The sequence below is a fragment of the Helianthus annuus genome, chromosome 3 (genome assembly GCF_002127325.2).
Source record: "Helianthus annuus cultivar XRQ/B chromosome 3, HanXRQr2.0-SUNRISE, whole genome shotgun sequence".
In the NCBI taxonomy this organism is placed as follows: Eukaryota; Viridiplantae; Streptophyta; class Magnoliopsida; order Asterales; family Asteraceae; genus Helianthus; species Helianthus annuus.
In genome coordinates, this window is record NC_035435.2 from 176,260,761 (window position 1) to 176,281,443 (window position 20,683).

Sequence of the window (20,683 nt, forward strand, 5' to 3'; positions counted from 1 at the left end):
TTAAAACTAAAAGACGTAGCCGTTGGTTTTCATACTACGGTTTTACGCAAACGTGGTGTGTCTATAAATCTTTAACCCGGCACGACCCGGGCTACTGAACGCATAAAAGAACATGTAAAACGTTCACAAGATCATTATGAATTTTCCCAAGTTATAAAAGAGTTTGTGCCTTGTGCATTCAAATCAATTTTAATAAACATTTTCAAATGTGTCAGTTGAATGTATTTACCAGTGTAAACTGACGTATTTTCCCCAAAAAGATTAAGTGCAGGTACCTAAACGTAATTGGCTGGTATTAGCTCCCTAGCATCGGGATAAGCCTCGCAAGCTTGATTGCAGTATCTAATGGAACAATACTTTATCTGTATTTACGATCCACTGTGAATATTCAACTTCTGTAATACGTTTTGATATTACAATCAGAGGTTGAAATTATATATTTAAATTATGCTTCCGCTGTGCATTATATAATTGTGTGGTTTGACTATATTATTGCCAACATCGTCACGGTAATCCCCCACCGGGCCCACCGGTGAGACACGTGGAAATCGGGGTGTGACATACCCCCCCCTCCTGCGTGGCGCCTGAGAAGCTGGTTATGGCTAGGTCAGCTTTGTCACATGTATAGCCTTGTTGTGCAACAGTGCCACATGTCTCGGTACCCTCTCGCGCGTCGCGAGAGAACAGGGGGTATCCCCCATGTGGCGCCTGAGAAGCCTGGTTTCAAAATTTTCATTTATCGTGTTGGGTTTCGTTGTGCATGTTCGGGGTTTCGCTTATGTTTCTTCAAAGGGTCTTTTCGGAGTTGTTACACAAGCCCCAACCTGTCCAAACACAACCACCGTATTAATTAGTTTTAAAATTTCATTTTTATTTTTAGAATATTTAAATAAAAAAATGTATAATTATTCAATTATTAGGTAATGATCGATGGGGCTTGAGATGGGGAATGGACACTTTTCTTTTAGTTATCGAAAAGAAAAGTCTTGCTCGGCCAAGTGAAAAAGAAAAAAAAACGCTGAATACAATAGTTAAAAAGAGGTTTGGGAACGGCGGAGGAGGTAGGAGGTGGGAGTCAAAGATAAGGTCTGAAGCATAAACCCGAAGGCATTCCAGGATATTCGTTCTTTCTTTCTCCCGCTGTTTCTTCTTTCTTATATCAATCCCTCTCTTTCTTTCTTTCTTTCTTTCGATGCAGAAGGTTTCATGGACCCTCTCATCATAACATACCGCCACACCCCCCTATCCCTGTCTCCCATCAACAAACTCTCTCTTTCTTCTTCTTCTTCTTCAAACCCCCCTACTACATCTTTATGTCAAAAATCCATCCAAAAGTTGGGATCCTTCCTACACGGGTTAAAAACTTCCATGAATCAATGGGGGGCTGAGGCTGATGGACCACCTTACCTCCTCAATGGAGGCGCCCTCGGTATGGCTCTCTTGAGTAGTGTAACCTCAAATGCAAAGGTTAGCTTAGCTTAGCTTAGCTTAGCTTGCTTCCATCTAATTAATGTTTTGTTTTGTATATAATATTCCCCTCCCTGGCTGCAACCTAAGCTTGGAATGTATTGTATTAGCTACTTATATATATATATACACACACGACACGCTGGCTTTGTATCCATAAACACTACATCTTTCATTTTCTATTTCATTTCTTCAAACGAAATGTTTGATTTTTGAAGGTTCGTATTAGCCCCTTTGTCGCAACACTAGCTGCAAATCCAACTTTTGTTTCTGGGTTTTTTGCCTGGCTCATGGCACAGTCTTTCAAAGTGGTGTTGCATTTTTGCTTTGAGAAGAAATTGGATTTACGAATAATGTGTTCGTCTGGGGGTATGCCCTCCTCGCATTCATCTTTGTGCACAGCTTTGACTACTTCCGTCGCAATATGCCATGGAGTGGCGGATTCTTTATTTCCTGTCTCTTTGGGGTTCAGTTTAATTGTCATGTATGATGCCATCGGCGTTCGCCGTCATGCTGGGATGCAAGCAGAGGTAAGTAAGAAAGATCAGCCATTTATGTAGCTAGCTAGTTTTTATTGATATCAACCTCAAAATGAAATTGACTTGGTTACAAACGGTTTGCCCGTTTAGTGATTGCTATGATCGTAAAGCTGATGTTAGTGTCATAATTTTCAATAGCGATTGCTACATAGCGTATAGGTCCAGTGTCGCTATTTGGGTTGTAGCGATGGATAGCGAGAAAAGGGAAATAGATGGTTCTTGTACTTTGTGACCCAATACGAGGGATATAAATAGGTTTCGTTAACATAAAAACCGTTGGCTTACTTTTGTCTTAAATAGCATGAACCATTCACATGTGAACAGATCATATCACATATGAACTAAACTGTAATTCTGTGGTTTTTAAGTTTTTGGTGCTTTTCATTGGACTCTTCCAATATATCAAGTCATTCATTCTTATTTATTAAACCTCCCCATATGTGTGTGCTAGCATAGCATAGCATAGCATTACTTTGATGTATGCATAAACAGGGTAGTAGGAAAATTCATATGCTACAGTGGAGGGATATTCATAGTATGTCTTCAACATGATAAGAAACCGTAGCCTGAGTTTTGCTGTATTCTGTGTTATATATAATTAAAATTGGTATGGCCCATTCAGGTTCTGAATCTGATAGTCGAGGACTTGTTCCAAGGCCATCCCATCAGTAAGAGGAAGCTGAAGGAGCTACTTGGACACACCCCATCACAGGTTATTGCCGGGGCATTACTTGGGATCCTGGTTGCTTGTTTTTGTTGTCAAGGTTGCTTCGGTGCGACCTGATGCCGCCTGCCATCTAGATAGCAAATAGCGAGTGTTATGCTCCTTTTATTTACACCACCCATTGCAATGTACAACTTCTTTTTGTACAAGGGACATTCATGCTTTAGTAAGCGAATTTATACGACACTCGTTGTATCACACTCTTAATGTGAAAAGCTGTTACATTATATAGGAAGCTGTAACGGTCTGGTTTGGTTCGGTTGCGACTTGCGCTATTTATATAATAATACTAGTGGGAAAGCCCGTGCGTTGCTACGGGTACTTATTTGTTAATATCAATTTGCTAAGACAACTAATGTATCAATTCACAAACAACAATCAAGTATAAACAAAAAATATTTACATAATAAAAAACAATATAAGAGATGGTAGACTACGTTACTGAAATATCTTTAAGAGACTATAAAAATGGCAAGAGTTTGCATTGAGAGGTGATGTTTAGCGTAGATTACGTTAAGAACTCTTCAAATGGGCTTCTTTTTACTCACGAGCTTATAGAAAACTCAGCTATTTCATATTATTAAAAGCGTTATCTTAAAACAAGTGATACCTGTGAAAGACAAATTGCATCAATTAAAAAGTATTGAAGAATAGTAAGTGTTAATTCTAGAGATTTAAAAGGGACGGGTTGAGCGACGAATCAATTGTGGTAACTTTATATTATAGGTAGCCTTTGTTTGACCCAAGAACAATTTGTATCCGTTATTAAGAGCATTAAATATGATGGTAAAGGATCAAATAGAAATAAAATTAACGTACGAATTAAGAGCATTAAATATGATGGTAAAGGATCAAATAAAAATAAAATTAACGTACGAATTGGGGGAAAAAGCAAAAAAGTGGCGGTGTCATTTTGGTAATTATCAGCAACTTCAATATTACTGGGGAAAAAGCAAAAGGTGTCTTGTAGAGTAATTTTGAGCATCTATAGAGTAATTTTGGGAAATGTAGGGTAATTATCAAATTACTCTAGTAGAGTAATTTTGACAATTTTGGAAAATGTCTTGTAGAGTTATTTTGTTAGCATTTAGTTATGGGGTTTAGCTTTATGGTTTAGTTTTTAGCTTTTAGTTGGGGGGGGGGGGGGGGGGTTAGTGTAATTTTGATAATTACCCTACAGTTTTGATAATTACCCTACATGACCAAAATTACTCTACATGAACATTTACAATGGTTTAGGTTTTTGGGGGGTGGGGGGTGGTTTAGTTTTTTTTTTTTTTTTTTTTTTGGGGGGGGGGGGGAGGGTTGTGTAATTTTGATAATTACCCTACACGACCAAAATTACTCTACATGAACATTTATAAAATTACTCTACAGAAGCTCAAAATGACTCTACTAGAGTAATTTTGAAGTTGCTGATAATTACCAAAATGACACCGCCACGTTTTGCTTTTTCCCCCAATTCGTACGTTTCGTACGTTTACTTTATTTTTACAAGAACTTTAACTCTAAATATGATTACAAAATTGATATTAGTGATAGTAATCTAATACTTTACACTATTTCCATGTAGATAGAAAAAAAATTATTCACCAATTTGACCCGTTTGAAATTACAAATAACATCTTCTTGATCGTCTATTGTTACCAATATTCATATTTGGAGATGACAAACAATTTTGGTTCGAAATATAAATTATCAAATGATTAGCCCAAACATGACCAATAACACAAAATAAAACACGAAAACCAAAATTGCTTATGACTTTCCTGTTGCCATTGGGCCTGGACTGCAGTTGTTTCAATAAGCAAAACCGCACCCATTCATGGGCCTTCAACATCCTACGAAATGGATCCCGACAAAACAAACCCATCTGATCGAGGTCTTTATCTAATAAGAGAGAGGCAGCCCAGCGCAACAGCATTTTCAGCGATAATAAACCTGGAGCCAAACCTCGAAGACTATACTTGAAAATTAACCCGGTAACAACATAGCATGGACCCAATCCCCGGAACCAGCACCGCTGCAACTACATGGATAACAAACCCGGGACCAAATCACAGCAACTAAACTCGGCAACCAAGACCCGGCACAACAAACCCGAAACCCAAACGCAGCTAAGCCAAGCATCCGGCATAGCCAGTACTGAGTCACCCTATTAATGTAGCTTATGAATCCTGTCAACATGCAAAACCCGGACCCTAAGCATAGTCACACTCACACAGCCCAGATTGGCACCAGCAAAACGGGCCACGATCATCAAGATTTTATAGTTCACCTGGGCCATAAAGCTTAAATAGAAAATGACCAGCACTATAACCATCTTATGGCAACAGACACAGCAGATCCAAACTATAAAATCAGGCCAGATCCCTACTCTGCAGAACTTCTGATGACGCCAGCTCTCCGAGTAAAAAACGGAGACCAAGATCCACCAACATCAAACTGAAACACTTGTCCCTAACCAGCCTATTTGCAGCAGCCCAAACCTTTTTTACCCCTATACCCGCTGGTAAATCTTTACAACTGTAACCCCTATGATGCATACGCCAAACATGATGCTTCCAGCTCTCACGGGTCCAGTCTTTGTACATCAGCCACCTTCTAAGAGACCGATACATCAAATGCCGATTCTGCCACCATTTTATCCAACTTTGACCAGGGGTATTTGCGGAAGACTTGTACCATGGACAATACATAGGGACCAAGAAACTTGTGACTGTTCCGGACTGCCAGCACAGAATCCAAAACCCCCGAACATCTGCCATATCCCCAGCCTTTTAGCAGAGGACCAGTAGACAGATTCACAACATATATTCCTTTCAACCACGTGTTATTCCACTCCGATGTATTCTCATTGCCCACAGATTCCAAATGATCAAGTCTGACCCAACACCATTGTGCTTGAAGACGCTTAGCCTTACTCCCATCTTCCAACTGATTTGTTGCAAATTAAAACACACTGATTATCTAAACATTTTCCGATAAAAAAAAATTCCAATCAATCAACATAATAACAATCAAGTACTGCATTTATATAATTAGAACCCTAACAAACTAAATTCAAATTAAAACACACTGACTAACAAAATTATTTCCTATAAAACAACTTATACCGTTCCAATCAATACAATAACAATCAAGCAAACTAACTGCAAAGTAAAAGACACTGATTAACATATTATTTACCGTTTTCATTGCCGGAATCCATTTGTTTACCAATTCCCTGCATTACAATTATTAAAGGCATGCGAACTAATTTCACTTTCAACTGAAAGTGAACAACAAAACTGAAACAATCCATACTCCTGAGGTAAGAACATCTCAATTTCAAATGGATAGGAACACAAGATCGAAATCAAATAGCTAGCTGATAACTAATTAGAATTCAATTTGCAAGGATCACAATCATTTATGTTTCAAAACTGAATATCTGGTGATATATTAGATAGTTTTTAAGAAATTTTTGAAAGACTGAACAATAAAAACCTTAATTCACAAATCTGAACACAAACACATACCTTCTCGTATAGATTGTAATTGTTGTATGACACTGGTGATTTATCTGGCCAACAGTTTGGTTGCCCAGATAAATGGAATAAGATTTTTGTTGATCTTTCAAAAAAAAAAAAAACCTTCTCGTATAGATTCTCACGTGCACGTTCTTCAATTCGAGTGTGTGATCTTGATTTCCGATGCAGAGTTCTTAAGAAGGGGTTCTGGAAACGGAACAGGCGATTCAGGTGATACATGGAAGAGACAAGGGCAACGTTTCGATTACCTTATTCATCAATCCCAATACATTCTTGAAACTGTCTAAACCGTCACGACCTTCACATTACTGAACCGTCCATTTGAATGGCAGATTTAATTGTATCATTGGTGCCATTGTCTTTAGAGTTAAATGCTTGGTTTGCAAAAATTTCAGACTTGGTCCTAGTGGTTTACTATTTACACGCGTGGTCCCAAAACTTGTCAAAAATGCACTCGGTTGGTCCCCAGCTCTAACCTCAGTTAAATTTCTCAGTTAACTATGTGTGAATTGACTATATTACCCTTAGAACAATTAAGAGAAATAAAAATATATAAAAAACAATATATCTCCTGCCTCCTTCTTCTTCTACCCTAAACCACCACCACCATCTCTCCTGCACCACCACCGAACACCCACCACCATCTCACCTTCACCACCATTGAACACCCACCACCACCACCTTCCCTCCACCTCCAATACGTCGTCCATCGTAAGATTCATAACCCCCAAATCAACAATCGAACCCTGCTTAAAGTCTCCGAGCTCACATCCCTCTCTCAAATCGACCCAATCAACCTCTTATCTGCCAACTCAATCGATATTTCCCAACCTGTTCTTGCATCGACAGTCTTCGCAAATCTGTAACAACCCATCACAAAACAAGACCTTCTGATACGTTATCCAACATCGCGGATGCTGTGTATGGTGGATCGGGGAACAATCGGCTCCACCGGCTCCAGAGGCCCAATCGATGGCGGATTGAAGGGCGGAATCTTCAGTGTTGTTCTTGGCTACACACCAGAGGTTGAGTGAAACGCCGTGGTGTAGAGTGGTGGCGGTGGAGAGAGGGAGTGCGGCGGAGGAGGGTGAGAGATGATGATGGTGATGAAGACATTATTGAAGTGGAGACATTGTTGAAGTGTGTGGGGGTAGGGTTTTTGTGAGGGTGGGAGATGATGATGGTGATGAAGATGATGTAGTGGGTTTTGTTAATAATCAAGGGTATTTTGGTCATTTAACATGGACTTAACTGAAAAATTTAACTGATGTTAGGGCTGGGGACCAACCGAGTACATTTTTGACAAGTTTTGAGACCACGCGTGTAATTAGTAAACCACTAGGACCAAGTCTGCAATTTTGAAAAACCACAAGGACCTTTGTGAGGGTGGGAGATGATGATGGTGATGAAGATGATGTAGTGGGTTTTGTTAATAATCAAGGGTATTTTGGTCATTTAACATGGACTTAACTGAAAAATTTAACTGATGTTAGGGCTGGGGACCAACCGAGTACATTTTTGACAAGTTTTGAGACCACGCGTGTAATTAGTAAACCACTAGGACCAAGTCTGCAATTTTGAAAAACCACAAGGACCAACCAAGCATTTAACTCTTGTCTTTATTATCTATGTTTATGTCCCTTACGATTAATATCATAAATCATTTCTAATTTATTAAATGGATTTATGCCTACTTAATAAGAAGGACAATTATGCCCCCGACTAAGGTAATTAAGTGTTGTATCATAAGCACTATAAATTGTAATTACTTAATTTTTACAGGTATCCTAGGTAAATGTTTTATAATATAGTATAGATATTATTACATAGCAAATATAACACACCAATATATTTGTGCTAACTACAAAATAGATATATAAAATGGAGTTTGAGCGTATAAAGTTATTCATGGACAAGTATAGGGATGGCAATGGGTCGGGTATTGGTAATCCGATACCCATACCCATACAAAATCGCATCCCATACCCGCCCCAATACCCGTCGGGTAATTACCCGTCGGGTATTAGGTATATCCACGAGTATCGGGTATACCTATTAGTTTGTGAAAAGATATACATTGGGATTTCTAAACATATTTTTTTTACTATTATAATTATTATATTATTTTATTTATACAACTATTATAAATTAAAAATTTACATTACATACATATAAGTTTTATCATAAATTAATAATAATTTTATAAAACTTATAAACTTACGTGTATATAGTTCACAACATACAAAATATAAATATTATTATCAAATGCATATACAAAAGAAAAGTTATTTTTTCACATTATAATCGCACTAAAATAAATCACTAATGGACAAGGGATAATGGAAAATAAAATTTTAAAAAAATCGGGTATATAGTTCGGGTAAACGGGTATGTGGTTTCGGGTAATCGGGTCGGGTATCACCTAATCCCATAACCGACCCATACCCGAGAAAATTTTTAAAACTAATCCCATACCCGGCCCAATACCCGTTGGGTATCGGGTATACCCGTCCCATTTGTGTCGGATTTCGGGTATACCCGTCGGGCTCGGGTATTTTTGCCATCTCTAGACAAGTATTTCATGTTTATAGGTAAAAGATCAAATACAAATAAAGTTAACGTACAAAACGTACGAACTGAAGGAAAAGACAAAAAAACGCGGTGGCATTTTTGTAATAATCAGAAACTATCAAACTTACTCTACAAATGATCCTGTAGAGTAATTTTGATCTTTTAGAGTAATTTTGTTCTTGTAGGGTAATTATCAAAATTACTCTACAAGTGTATCAAAATTACTCTGCATCAAAATTACTTTACAAGTGAATCAAAATTACCCTTCAAGATTATCAAACAACATACAATTCAAAATTACTCTACAAATGATCCTGTAGAGTAATTTTGATATTGTAGAGTAATTTTGTAAAATGATCCTGTAGAGTAATTTTGATCTTGTAGAGTAATTTTGTAAAATGATCATGTAGAGTAATTTTGTTAGCATTTAGTTATGGGGTATAGCTTTATGGTTTAGTTTTAGCTTTTAGTTTAGGTGGGGGTAGATTTTTTTTTTTTGGGAGGGGGGAGGTAGTGTAATTTTGATAATTACCCTACAAGATCAAAATTACTCTACAAGAACATTTTACAAAATTACTCTACAAGTAATTTTGATAATTACTCTACAAGCAGATAATTACAAAAAATACCACCGTGTGCTTTTTGCTTTTTCATGCTATTCGTACGTTTAGTACGTTAACTTTATTTGTACAGTAACTTTCCCCATGTTTATAATATGAATTAATAGTAAGTCTTCCTTTTTGGCTTGAGCTTTGAGTTAAAGGTTCCCATGGCCATACTTTTGTAAACCCGACAAATCTCATGTATATGAATGTTAGGGGTGTGCACGGTTCGGTCCGGTTCGGTTTTTGGGTAAAACCAAAACCGTAACCAAAAGTCCGGTTTTTGGTTTTTAAAAACCGTTCGGTTTCGGTTTTTTCGGTTTCAATTATTTCGGTTTTAGCAACGGTTCGGTTCGGTTTTTCGGTTTTTGAAACAAATTATGTAAGAGTCAAAACTTAAAAGTATAATTCAAAGTTTAAGAATCTTTCTTAAATGTTTACATTTAAGTTAATATACTTAGTCTTTTAATTTATTATTATTCACATTAACCTAACCTTTTAATCTATTTTAATGTTTCTCTAAATTTTTTGTTAAGACGTTTTCTTTTATAATACTTTGAAAACCATTTAACTTTTATATTAAACTTTGTTAGTTCTTGTAAACAATAGATAATTTTAATGATAAATAAACATGATAATTTTCTTATTATAAATATTTAACAAACAAGAATAAAATTAATAATTCTTAGTAGTATGGGTAAACACTTAAACATAAAAATATATAGATTTGGTATACTATTAAAATTTATCGGTTCAGTTCGGTTATTTTCGGTTATTGAAGATGATTATCCGAAAACCGAACCGAAAGTTTCGGTTATTAAAAATCTGAAAACCGAAACGTCGGTTTTTGTCTCGGTTCGAATTTTTTTTTGTTATACGAGAGAATATATTGAGAGAGAGAGAGAATACATGGAGAGAATCTCGAACGGACTAATCTATATATATTAATAAATGAAAAGAATTTGCGCCACGTGGCATGTTATGGTGGAGCTATAGGCTGACATGGCATGTTATGGTCAAACATTTAGGTGGGAAGCTATCTCATTGTTCCTTTCTCTATTTGGACGCGGGATCCGCCAAGGGATCCATTTTGTAGTTCGGGTTGTATGATGGATTCGGATCCTTTATATATTATTTTAACGCTTTCTTCCTTCACCCAGTTCCAAATTTTCACAAACCCTAAATCTGTGCTCTTCATCTGCTTCTCTTTTCTTTGCAATCTTATACTCTATCCTCCACCGCTTCATCGCAATCCTCACAAACTTTGTTTCTTTTTGATCGAAGTATGGAAGACAATGATGGTGGTGTTTAGGTTGGAGAAACGACGATGTGAGCAATGGTCGGAGACGAAGGGGATTCATATCACTCGATTATGTTAGTTTTGGATGATGCTTTTGTAATAGTTCTTTTGGTTTTCACCTCTTCGAAACCCTTTTCAAAATTGTTATTATATTTTATTTATAGGGTTTTGTATTGGTACACATTGGATACGGGAGCAGCACAAGCGATGAAGAGAATTCCACAAATCAAGTTTGTACAACATCATTCTAAGCCTTTTGGTTTGTATTCTTTTTTATCTTCTCATTTTTTTGTTAAGACGTTTGATTTGTTTGTGTTAATGTGTGGATAAGTTATTTATTGTTAGTTTAGGTTTCTGATTATTATTTTTTTAGATAAGATTTCAGAAAAAATGTGTTATTTGTTAAGTTAGGGTTAATGACTTAGGGTTGGAATAAGAGAATTAGATTTGCTAATCTGATTCGGTAAGAATTGATTTGAAGAACATGATACATGACCTGAACCGTTTGAAAACAAGGCTTAGACGGTTCACCAGAACATTGCTCTGTCAGCCACGGCTCGCTTGCTTCTACACATTATGTGCTTTTAACTTGTGCTTTGGATTTGGTTAATATGAATAACAATTTAAAAATGGAAGATATTTTGACTTGATAGTTAATTTTTGTTATGGCAGGTGCTACTTAATGTATGGGTACTTAGAGAGCTTAGATGAAGAAACAAAAAGGAGCTGTAACTTGCATCTGTTGAAGGAATTGGAGCCAAATTATGTTGAAAAGATAGTTTAAGGATTATTTGATTATTGTATGTAAGGCATGTAAAAACGGGTCGAGTCAAATAAATTTGATTATTTTGTTTTTCTGAATGCATGCAGGTTCCAGAAACATTGAATGAAGAAGTTCTTGGGAAAATGATTACGCCACCAAAGTGTGACGTACCGGTAATTACAAGAAATGATCTCTTTGAAGGGAAATGTTTTCTGGTTGCCAACAAGATTTGGTATGATGTCTGGTATTCCTTTTATTTTCTAATTAAAATTACATAAAGAACCAGTGAATCGAACATGTTTAAAGTATATCACAAGCACGTCTCTGCATTGTTGTCAACATTCTACTATGGTAAAAACCGATACCGGTGGTCGTTTTAATATGCAGCCATGTATATTACATGCATGGAGATGCATACAAGGAAGGCAGAATTGATGCTACAGGTAAGCATTCATTATACTTATCCTTAATTAAGAACGACCTCTTTTGAAATATATTGAAGTTTTGAGGATCAACTACAGTTTTAGCATTTCGAACAAATTAAACCATTGATTGAAAATTTAGTTTAACAAAACTAACCATCAATTGAGCAATGGGTCTGAGTATTTGAACAAATCAGATCATTGATTGGGCAAATTTGACCAGAGATGATGAAAACATCTTTTTTCACAGTGTTTAAAAGTTATTGAGTTAAATATTATCTCATTTTTTAGTATTCTTAACAATGAAGACCCTTGCATATGCGATACGTGTATATTGCGCATTGGATTTTGGTTATCAGCGAATTGAGGTTTTGATGAATGTAGAGCACTCGAGCATATTAGCAAATCAAATTATTCGTTTGTCCCAATAACAAATATCCTGGATCATATATCTGGTTTCCTCAATGCTGGCATGTCTGGTATGTTTTTCTATTGTTCCTGTGTTTGTGGCATGGCTTTTGTATTCGAGGTAATCACACGAAGATCATTGAGCTGGATCATAGCTTTGTTTTACGTTTATTAAAAGTTTTGTTTTACAATTGGATAAAGGTTTGTTTAAATGTCAGAAGCCTCCTTCTTTTCATGAACGATTAGAGTCATGGATCTTTTTGTGGAGATCTCTCTACGACTATGGAATATATAGCACGAGATGATGTAATTCCAAGAGCTTATTCCATCAGGCCATCTTAAGAACTTTAAGCACATTGCTTGCCTAAATCGGCTTTTCCAGGTGATTAAAGAACACTGATACTGAGTCAAATGTTTAAAAGAATTTATAATACAACATGAACTGTTATTCTGCATGTTGCAAGCATTCAGAAAGTTTACTCAGGGGACGTTAAAGATGATGAGACAGAGTAGAAGAAGATCGTTGTTTTCCCTAATGAGCTGGGGAAAGTTTATGAGGTAACTATAAACTTAATTGCACCTAAATCATCTCTAAATGAAACCAAAAAGCACGCTCATACTATGTTCACATACTATTTTGAGGTTTATACGGCCTGGTTCATGGATTTCGGTTTTGAAAATCGTGTTTAACGTATAGGCTCACATTTTGAAATTTGAAACTATATTTATCTTTATTGTTATTTTTTTGCACTTTTGGAGTATGTGGTTATGCATGAGCCGCTTCTAACCATCCCAACTATTTTGGTCGGTTCGCCTGACCCATCCCGATCGATTTGCTTTGCCTTATTTGAAAATTGTAATTAGCATAACAAAGAACAAATTATTGATGCCGCTCACCTTAATCGCTCCAACAAGGTTTAGTTTTCGTTACTTCCTCATCTAATTGGTTCAAGATCTTAAACTGCATCTCATTAGTTCGATATCATGTTATTGTTTTGTTCGTTGTTGTTTGATGGATATGATTTGTTATATATTTGGTCAACAATCTCCCTATGAACATGTATTTGCAGCCCTGAAGTTATGCATTTGTCACATTGACACTAACGTCTACGGTATGAAGGTTTGGGATTCCGGCGAGACTTCAATTAATTCCGACGAGTTCTACGGTATTCCCCGTTTTTCTTCCCTGTTTTACTTTTGGTTAGATTGGCTCCTCACGAGTTTTAATCCATGGAATGTATACTTAAAGTCATACAAAAGGTATGGCATTAAATAACTTGAATATAGATTTTGCACTTTTGAATTAGAACATACATGTGAATATTAGGAAAATATCCACATCTTATTAGTGAACCTGCTTTTTTTTATACTTTTTGTGAACATATCTTTCACTAGGAGCTTTGTTACCTTGTGTTGTTATTTAATGTTTGTCTTTTAATTTGCAGATCTATAATGATGGCTATAGCAGGAAAAATTCTAGATGGCCATAGCAAGTAATCTATGTAATGTGTTACTTTTGTATTTATATTATTTATACACTTATTGATAATGTAGATTAACTTTTCTAACCCGCGAAGTTCGCGGGTGATAACCTAGTATATATATATATATATATATATATATATATATATATATATATATATATATATATATATATAGAGAGAGAGAGAGAGAGAGAGAAACAATACATGGAGAGCATCTTCAATGGCTAGTCTGTTGGAGAGGTTTGCTCAACAAACCACAACTCAAACAAACCTTCTTGTTGGAGGTGGTGGTCTGCTCAACCGGACAGGTATGGTTTGGAATGAGTGGGGACTAGCCATTACTTTCTTTCGTGTAAAAAAATAGGGTGTGATGTATTTATGTGGAGGTTTGATATGGTTTATTATTGGAGAAAAAAATGGAGTTTGAAATGATAGGGATTGCTGATTAGGCACTTTGGAGTTTGAGCTTAGTCGGTTGTGTGGATGCTCTTATTAAATAATAACACCGTAAGTGTGTAATGATTTATTTTTTTTAACTTTCATATCATAAAGTGTCCTGGTATTGCTTGTCCATCATCCATTAAAAAAATATTTAAATTATATAAATTTAAAAACTTAAAAAAGATGGTGGGCTGTTTCGGCCGGCCCTGAGAATTCATATACCCTGTTTGAGCTCGAAAAAACGTGTTCTTAGGCCTTAACGAAATTGAGTATTGGGCTCACTAAAGGTCTAAACCTAATGCCAATGAGCTAATAACTAATCTAAATCATAAAAATAGTTTTGTAAGTGGGCCTATGTTGGTGTTTGTATGGGTACACCCTATTAATTTATTTATTTTTACATATACATATAGGAGTTTTTTAAAAAATAAAGTACCCTTCGAAATATTGGGCCCTGGCCGGTGATCCGCCCCACCACCTTCAATAAGGCCGGCCATGCTGTTTCCTTTTCAACCCATCAAACATTTTATTTTTAATTTATTAAATTTAAATACTACGTTAATGAATGATTGGTAGTGGAAATTTGTGACATGAAATGTAACACATACTCTAGGAAGGAAGGAGAGCGTTCATAAGCAGGTGTGTGTGCGAGCGAAAGAAAGAAAGAAAAAAAGAAAAAGTGAATGTATGTATGTATGTATGTATGCGTGTATAACGTAATCCAGATAAGCCAATCAGAAGATGATCCCTATCATCCTCACATCTTTCATTACCTCCTCCTCCTTATCTCCTCATTCTACTCTACTCTCTCAAAAACAAACAAACACCAGAGAGAGTGAGAGAGAATATGGCAGCCACACTCGCTTTTCTTCAAATCCCTACTACAATAGTAATTCCCAGCTCTAAATCATCATCATCATCATCACAGCCTCAGCTATTCATTCCCAGCTCTAAATCATCATCATCACATTCACAGCTATTCATTTCCACCACCAAAAGCCTTTCTCTCCCTCTGGCAGCAGCAGTGACGTTGTTAAACCCACAAGATGCCCTTGCTGCCGGTGGTGAATTCGGGATTTTGGAGGGGAGATCACTCGCCTTGATCCATCCCATTGTCATGGGCGGTCTCTTCCTTTACACACTCTATGCTGGCTATTTGGGATGGCAATGGAGGCGGGTCAGAACCCTACAGGATGAGATTAATGACTTGAAGAAGCAAGAAAAACCTGTTGCTGTTGCTACTGCCGTTCCTGCTCCTGAAGGAACTCCACAAGTTGCCCCCTCCCCAATTCAACTCAAGATTCAGCAACTGTCTGAGGTAGGTTCTATATATATATATTACTACTATTACTCTCTTTTAGCCCATCACCTTCTCCACCTCCTCTGAAATGTTGTTTTTTGAATTGAAACCAATTATCCTACCTACCACCATATATTTGCAGGAGAGGAAAGAGTTGATCAAGGGGCAATACAAGGACAAACACTTCAATGCAGGTTCAATTTTGCTGGCCTTTGGTGTCTTCGAGTCCATTGGTGGGGGAGTCAACACTTATCTCAGGACAGGAAAACTATTTCCGGGGCCCCATCTATTTGCTGGCGCAGGTAACTTCAAACAAAGTGAGTCTTTGTTTAATCCCCTGTTAGTTTTAACTGAACCCATATGTTGTGGACTGGAACAGCAATAACGGTGCTCTGGGCCACAGCTGCTGCACTAGTACCCCCTATGCAGAAAGGAAATGAAACTGCTAGAAGCCTTCATATTGCGTTGAACGCCATAAATGTTCTCCTTTTTATATGGCAGATCCCAACCGGTTGGGATATCGTTCTTAAGGTCTTTGAGTTCACAAAATGGCCCTGAACAACTAGTTATTATCTTGATCATCCATTCTTTTGTATTCTAGGTATCATTTAATTCTACTCATACTAATAATAAATACATAATGAAGCATGTTTGACTAGTCACAAAGATATATAAATCAAGTATTATTGTTTGTTATTCATCTTGAACATATATCATATATATAGGGACTGGACTGGACTGGACTGGACCTAAAAAGAATCAGAATCCATGCCTTTTAAGTAGACCGTTGACTGACTGGTCATATTATTCACTCTCTCACAATAATACTAATACCATTACCTAAATGATGACATGATAAAGGAACACAACAAGCAGTTGATGGTTTATTTGCTCACTGAGTTGGGCTGGGCTTTCTCGAGAAAGAAAGATGAACGCCAGGGTCATGATGATTGGTGGAGCTATTCAAGAGAATCGAATTGTTTACACCCTGGACATTGCTATTCATGATTGCCCTCATCAGTGGCGACTTCAATTTCTGATCCTTCTTCCTTGCGTTTGATTTTCCTTCCGAATTGCTTCCTGACTTGTTTTCATCGCCGCTTGAAGGTGTAGGGTTGTCTTTCTTTTTGCCCAAGTCCATGATGGCTCCTTTGTTTTCACCTGCAATTGTTATAATCTTCATTCCCACATCATCAGAATCCGAGGCATTGGTGGTATCTTTTGGGTTACGGGAACCCCAGCCCACATGCCTACCACTGCCCAAACCTTTTGTTTCTTGCGTGATCACGGCCTTCTCCTCATATTTAGGCTGTGGTGGAGGGAGAACCAATGGAGATTGAGGCTTAGAGATGGTAGGCGGAGTGGAAACACGTGCGGCTTTTGGTGTGGCTTTAGCCACGGGCGGTGATGTTGGGGTGGAAACACGAGTCGTGGGTGATGTCGGCGCTGCAGCATTGGGAGGACGTGGCACAGGTGGTGGGGCTTGACTAAATGCTGGGAGGATAAATGCTGGCCTTGGTGGAGGCGGGGCCTGATCAGGCTGTTGAGTTGGGGGTGGGGGTGGGGGTGGGCGAACCATAGTGGCTAAGCGGAACCATGGACGAGACGGGGCTCCTTGCTGGGTTGCCATTGTACTGGTAAAGGCCAATGCTTGCAATCAAAGTAGTAGAGAGAGACATTGTTTATATAGAGTAGAATAAAAAAAAAAAAAAACTCACTCAGGGACAGGGAAAGAATCAGATTCTGAAAGTTGGCATTTTTTTACTACGACTACTACTACTACTAATAAGTAGTAGCACATGAATTAAGATTGGTATCAAATCCCAATTGCTACTGCAGGTTGTTCTCTCATGACGAATGGCGGACAAGTTTTATGGCAACACTCATTGGTGACCGTGGATGTTCATCAGAAAGAATATATGTTTCTTCACGCTGACATCTGAAACAATTAATTCATATTCACAAAACAAGCTTTAATTCTTTCTTTCTTTCTTTTTTTCTTAACCGAAGTTGCACTCAGTTTAGAATATGTAAAAGTCAAGCCCACTGCAAAAAGAAAAAAAAAATTCTATTTGTTTTGCCAAACTTCAGCCGCACTTTTCCATTTTCTATCAAATCATACGTACGCTGAAACTACTGTTCCATTTGCAACTACAAGATTCCCAAGGAATTTTAGTTTAAACAAACATGTGGAGTAATAGTTTTAAGCATGTTTCCCTAGCTAGTTTCAACTAAGTCAACTTCTATGGTGTATATGTATGTTGCATCAACTAGTCTGAAAAGCTTCTCAAGTGCATTATCAATATATTGTTTTTTCTTTTCTTTTTTTTTTTTTTATAAAAATGAATTAGTAAACCCCAAGTGCATATCACTATATTGTTTTTTTTTCTCTTTTTCATAAAAAAAAAGAATTAGTAAACATTTTCTTAAATGTATCGTGTTCTAAAATATTTTGTAACCCCATGTTTTACCAAGATTATGAATATGAAAGCATTTGATCCATTAATTAGAGAATTTGCATCATCAACTTTCTCATAAGTTTAGAAGTCACACGAACATACAATTGCATGTTCAACTTTGTCATAAATTTCAATAATAACAACTGTTGTTTATGATGTTTTTTTATAACCGATTCAAAAATATATCTTGATGAGGCATGGAAAATCAAATCCATAATAATTTGGTTTCTAGAAATAAAAGTTATTAGAATCTTAATTAAATGATTAAAATATATATAGGGAAATAAAGTAATGACAATCTAATATGTGGTCATAGTATTTAAAATAAATATATTAAATAACAAACATTTAGAAAAATAGTTGTAACAACTCATATTTACAGGCCTAGGATCATATACAAACATCATTTTTCATAAAAACTCTAATAATTAATTAGAGTTTGACACATGTTATAAATTAATAAATCTCAATGAGGATAATTTAGTTATTGCCAACATTTAATATTTATATATAATCTATACATATAATAAAGGAAACCACTTTGAGGACACTTGTCATCATATTAAGCCATGTCTTAGAGATAATTATAATTTTAGTTTAATCTCTTCTAATTAATTATAGATAATCTTCCTACTAAATATTATTTACTAAATATTATTACTTTTATATTTATCTATTTACTTTAAATTCAAACTTAGTTATCTAATTTGATAATAGAGTAATTTACGATTTTGGCCCCTGTGGTTATATCACTTTTACCCTTTTAACCCAAAAAGGATTTTTTTTTAACATCTGAACCCTCAACGTATTTTTTCTAACCCTTTTGGACCCCAACGTCTTTTTTTCTAACCCTTTTGGTAGGGGACAAAAGGTTAGAAAAAAGACGTTGTGGGCTCAGATGTTAAAAGATTCATTTTTTTGGCTAAAAGGGTAAAAGTGATATCACCATAAGGGCCAAAATCGTAATTTACTCTTGATATTAACTATATATTTGAACGTTTTGTTTAGTTTGGTATCAAATAGATTTTACGAAACTTGAAATAAAATTAACTAATATTATTTATCATTTCTACATTTACAAGTTTTAAATAAATGGTTAAATTTATTGAGTATTTGAACGTTTTGTTTAGTTTGGTATCAAATAGATTTTACGAAACTTGAAATAAAATTAACTAATATTATTTATCATTTCTACATTTACAAGTTTTAAATAAATGGTTAAATTTATTGAGACTTCGTTACATTTACAAGTTTTAAATAAATGGTTAAATTTATTGAGGCTTTATTAACAAATTTTACTACAATATAATAATCTATTTATATCAATATAAATATATATTTATACTATACTATATAATAAAACAATAATATGTAACACCTATCATTCATTGTAAGCATTTATTTTATGCTTTTCTCGCCTCACTTCCAAACTTATCTTATATTAGTTAAATAAATGAATAATGAGCTAATATTAAATTTCATCCTACTTTAAAATTTGAATACCATTCTTCTATTTTTCTATTAAAATATTATTCTAAAATTTAAATTGTTAATTTAGGATATTTTTAAATAAAACAAATTATTTATCACGAAAACCAAACTTTGTATCAATATATGAAATCTTACATAATTTATAAATCAATTTGTCGGAATTGGTACCAACATTTTATCACTCAAATAGATGTTGATTTGCTTCTTGAATAACATATCTTCTTTTCAAGAACCATCTTCACAATCACCATATCCATCGCGTATCGAGTATTATCCATTAGTATATTGAAAGATATGACTTTTTTTATTATTGATATATAAAATTAGATTTATTATACCCATTTAATACACGTGGTTTTTTATAGATATACCCTTTTTATTATTTACTATACAAAATTACATTTATTCGACTCGTGTAATAGAGGAGGTTTTTTAAGATATAACTTTTTTGTTATTTGATATATAAAATTAGAATTTATTCAATTCGTACAATACATGAGGTTTTTTGAGGATATATACTTTTTATTATTTACTAAAGGAAATTACATTTATTCAACCCGTGTAATACACATATTTTTAAAGATGTAACTTTTTTATTATTTGGTATATAAAATTACATTTATTCAACCCGTGTAATAAAGGAGGTTTCTTAAAGATGTATTATTTTATTATTTAATAAACAATATTACATTTATTCAACTCGTGTAAAACAAGTGGTTTTAAAGTTATAACTTTTTTTTATTTGGTATATAAAATTATATTTATTCAACCCGTGCAATAAAAGAGGGTTTTTAAAGATATATTGTTTTACTATTTAGTATATAAAATTCATTTATTCGACCCTGTAATACACAGGGTTATAACTTAGTTTCTTTAATATAACAATCATAAAATTAGTTAGATTATCCCTACTTTCGAGCACTTTAGATTTTATATATATGGAAAGCTTTGAGTAAATGGATGTGTTGATATCACATATATGGTCGTGCTGATTATAAAAATATATTTGTTTTTAATAAGTTGATGTGCTGATTATACATGCATGTTTATAATTTATGCCAACAAATATAATTAACAATTTTAGTTGATTGTGTTGATGTGTTAATTAGAACAAACAAAACTAACACAAACATGTTCGAAATTAGCACAAACACTATTGAAACCAGCACACTGAGCTTC

At 35.3% G+C, this 20,683-nt stretch overlaps 4 protein-coding genes and 1 long non-coding RNA gene across 15 annotated transcripts; 3 read left to right on the forward strand and 2 right to left on the reverse strand.

Moving 5' to 3' along the window:
• The first annotated feature begins 1,045 nt into the window (after positions 1–1,045).
• LOC110931122 (uncharacterized membrane protein YuiD) lies at positions 1,046–2,996 on the forward strand. Its single transcript, XM_022174529.2, has 3 exons — positions 1,046–1,467; positions 1,686–1,997; positions 2,629–2,996. The coding sequence occupies exons 1-3, from the start codon at positions 1,207–1,209 to the stop codon at positions 2,788–2,790; spliced, it is 735 nt and encodes a 244-aa protein (XP_022030221.1). The 5' UTR covers positions 1,046–1,206; the 3' UTR covers positions 2,791–2,996.
• A 1,346-nt stretch (positions 2,997–4,342) lies between these two features.
• On the reverse strand, positions 4,343–6,596 carry LOC110931121. The gene is made up of 2 exons (XM_022174528.2): positions 6,252–6,596; positions 4,343–5,667 (listed from the first exon to the last, which is right to left on the reverse strand). The coding sequence occupies exons 1-2, from the start codon at positions 6,480–6,482 to the stop codon at positions 5,335–5,337; spliced, it is 564 nt and encodes a 187-aa protein (XP_022030220.1). The 5' UTR covers positions 6,483–6,596; the 3' UTR covers positions 4,343–5,334.
• A 4,001-nt stretch (positions 6,597–10,597) lies between these two features.
• On the forward strand, positions 10,598–13,947 carry LOC118490293. 10 transcript variants are annotated; one of them, XR_004889015.1, is made up of 7 exons: positions 10,598–10,810; positions 10,901–10,995; positions 11,409–11,731; positions 11,887–11,942; positions 12,213–12,887; positions 13,400–13,495; positions 13,775–13,947. It is a non-coding gene; the product is annotated as an uncharacterized LOC118490293 (long non-coding RNA). The 10 variants fall into 10 exon arrangements; XR_004889016.1 differs by having other exon boundaries at positions 12,306–12,887; XR_004889014.1 differs by having other exon boundaries at positions 11,409–12,711; positions 12,794–12,887.
• A 1,108-nt stretch (positions 13,948–15,055) lies between these two features.
• On the forward strand, positions 15,056–17,321 carry LOC110931120. Of its 2 annotated transcripts, XM_035987821.1 has the most exons (4): positions 15,056–15,572; positions 15,697–15,856; positions 15,934–16,155; positions 16,280–17,321. In XM_035987821.1, exons 1-3 carry the CDS (start codon positions 15,102–15,104, stop codon positions 16,110–16,112), a joined length of 810 nt encoding a protein of 269 aa, XP_035843714.1. In that variant the 5' UTR covers positions 15,056–15,101; the 3' UTR covers positions 16,113–16,155; positions 16,280–17,321. The 2 variants fall into 2 exon arrangements, with proteins under 2 accessions (XP_035843714.1, XP_022030218.1); XM_022174526.2 differs by lacking the exon at positions 16,280–17,321 and having other exon boundaries at positions 15,934–16,254.
• Positions 16,447–17,184, reverse strand: LOC110932670 (formin-like protein 20). The gene has a single exon (XM_022175990.1). The coding sequence runs from the start codon at positions 17,182–17,184 to the stop codon at positions 16,447–16,449; it is 738 nt and encodes a 245-aa protein (XP_022031682.1).
• Positions 17,322–20,683: the final 3,362 nt, after the last annotated feature.

What these genes read in the sequence shown, in the direction of transcription:
- LOC110932670 (XM_022175990.1), bottom strand. Translation starts at nt 17,184, where the DNA reads ATGGCAACCCAGCAAGGAGCCCCGTCTCGTCCATGGTTCCGCTTAGCC.
- LOC110931122 (XM_022174529.2), top strand. Translation starts at nt 1,207, where the DNA reads ATGGACCCTCTCATCATAACATACCGCCACACCCCCCTATCCCTGTCT. An exon ending in GTGTAACCTCAAATGCAAAG is followed by an intron (nt 1,468 to 1,685) that starts GTTAGCTTAGCT and finishes TGATTTTTGAAG; the next exon opens with GTTCGTATTAGCCCCTTTGT. An exon ending in ATGCTGGGATGCAAGCAGAG is followed by an intron (nt 1,998 to 2,628) that starts GTAAGTAAGAAA and finishes TGGCCCATTCAG; the next exon opens with GTTCTGAATCTGATAGTCGA.
- LOC110931120 (XM_035987821.1), top strand. Translation starts at nt 15,102, where the DNA reads ATGGCAGCCACACTCGCTTTTCTTCAAATCCCTACTACAATAGTAATT. An exon ending in AGATTCAGCAACTGTCTGAG is followed by an intron (nt 15,573 to 15,696) that starts GTAGGTTCTATA and finishes ATATATTTGCAG; the next exon opens with GAGAGGAAAGAGTTGATCAA. An exon ending in CCATCTATTTGCTGGCGCAG is followed by an intron (nt 15,857 to 15,933) that starts GTAACTTCAAAC and finishes GGACTGGAACAG; the next exon opens with CAATAACGGTGCTCTGGGCC.
- LOC110931121 (XM_022174528.2), bottom strand. Translation starts at nt 6,482, where the DNA reads ATGTATCACCTGAATCGCCTGTTCCGTTTCCAGAACCCCTTCTTAAGA. An exon ending in ATTACAATCTATACGAGAAG is followed by an intron (nt 5,668 to 6,251) that starts GTATGTGTTTGT and finishes GCAACAAATCAG; the next exon opens with TTGGAAGATGGGAGTAAGGC.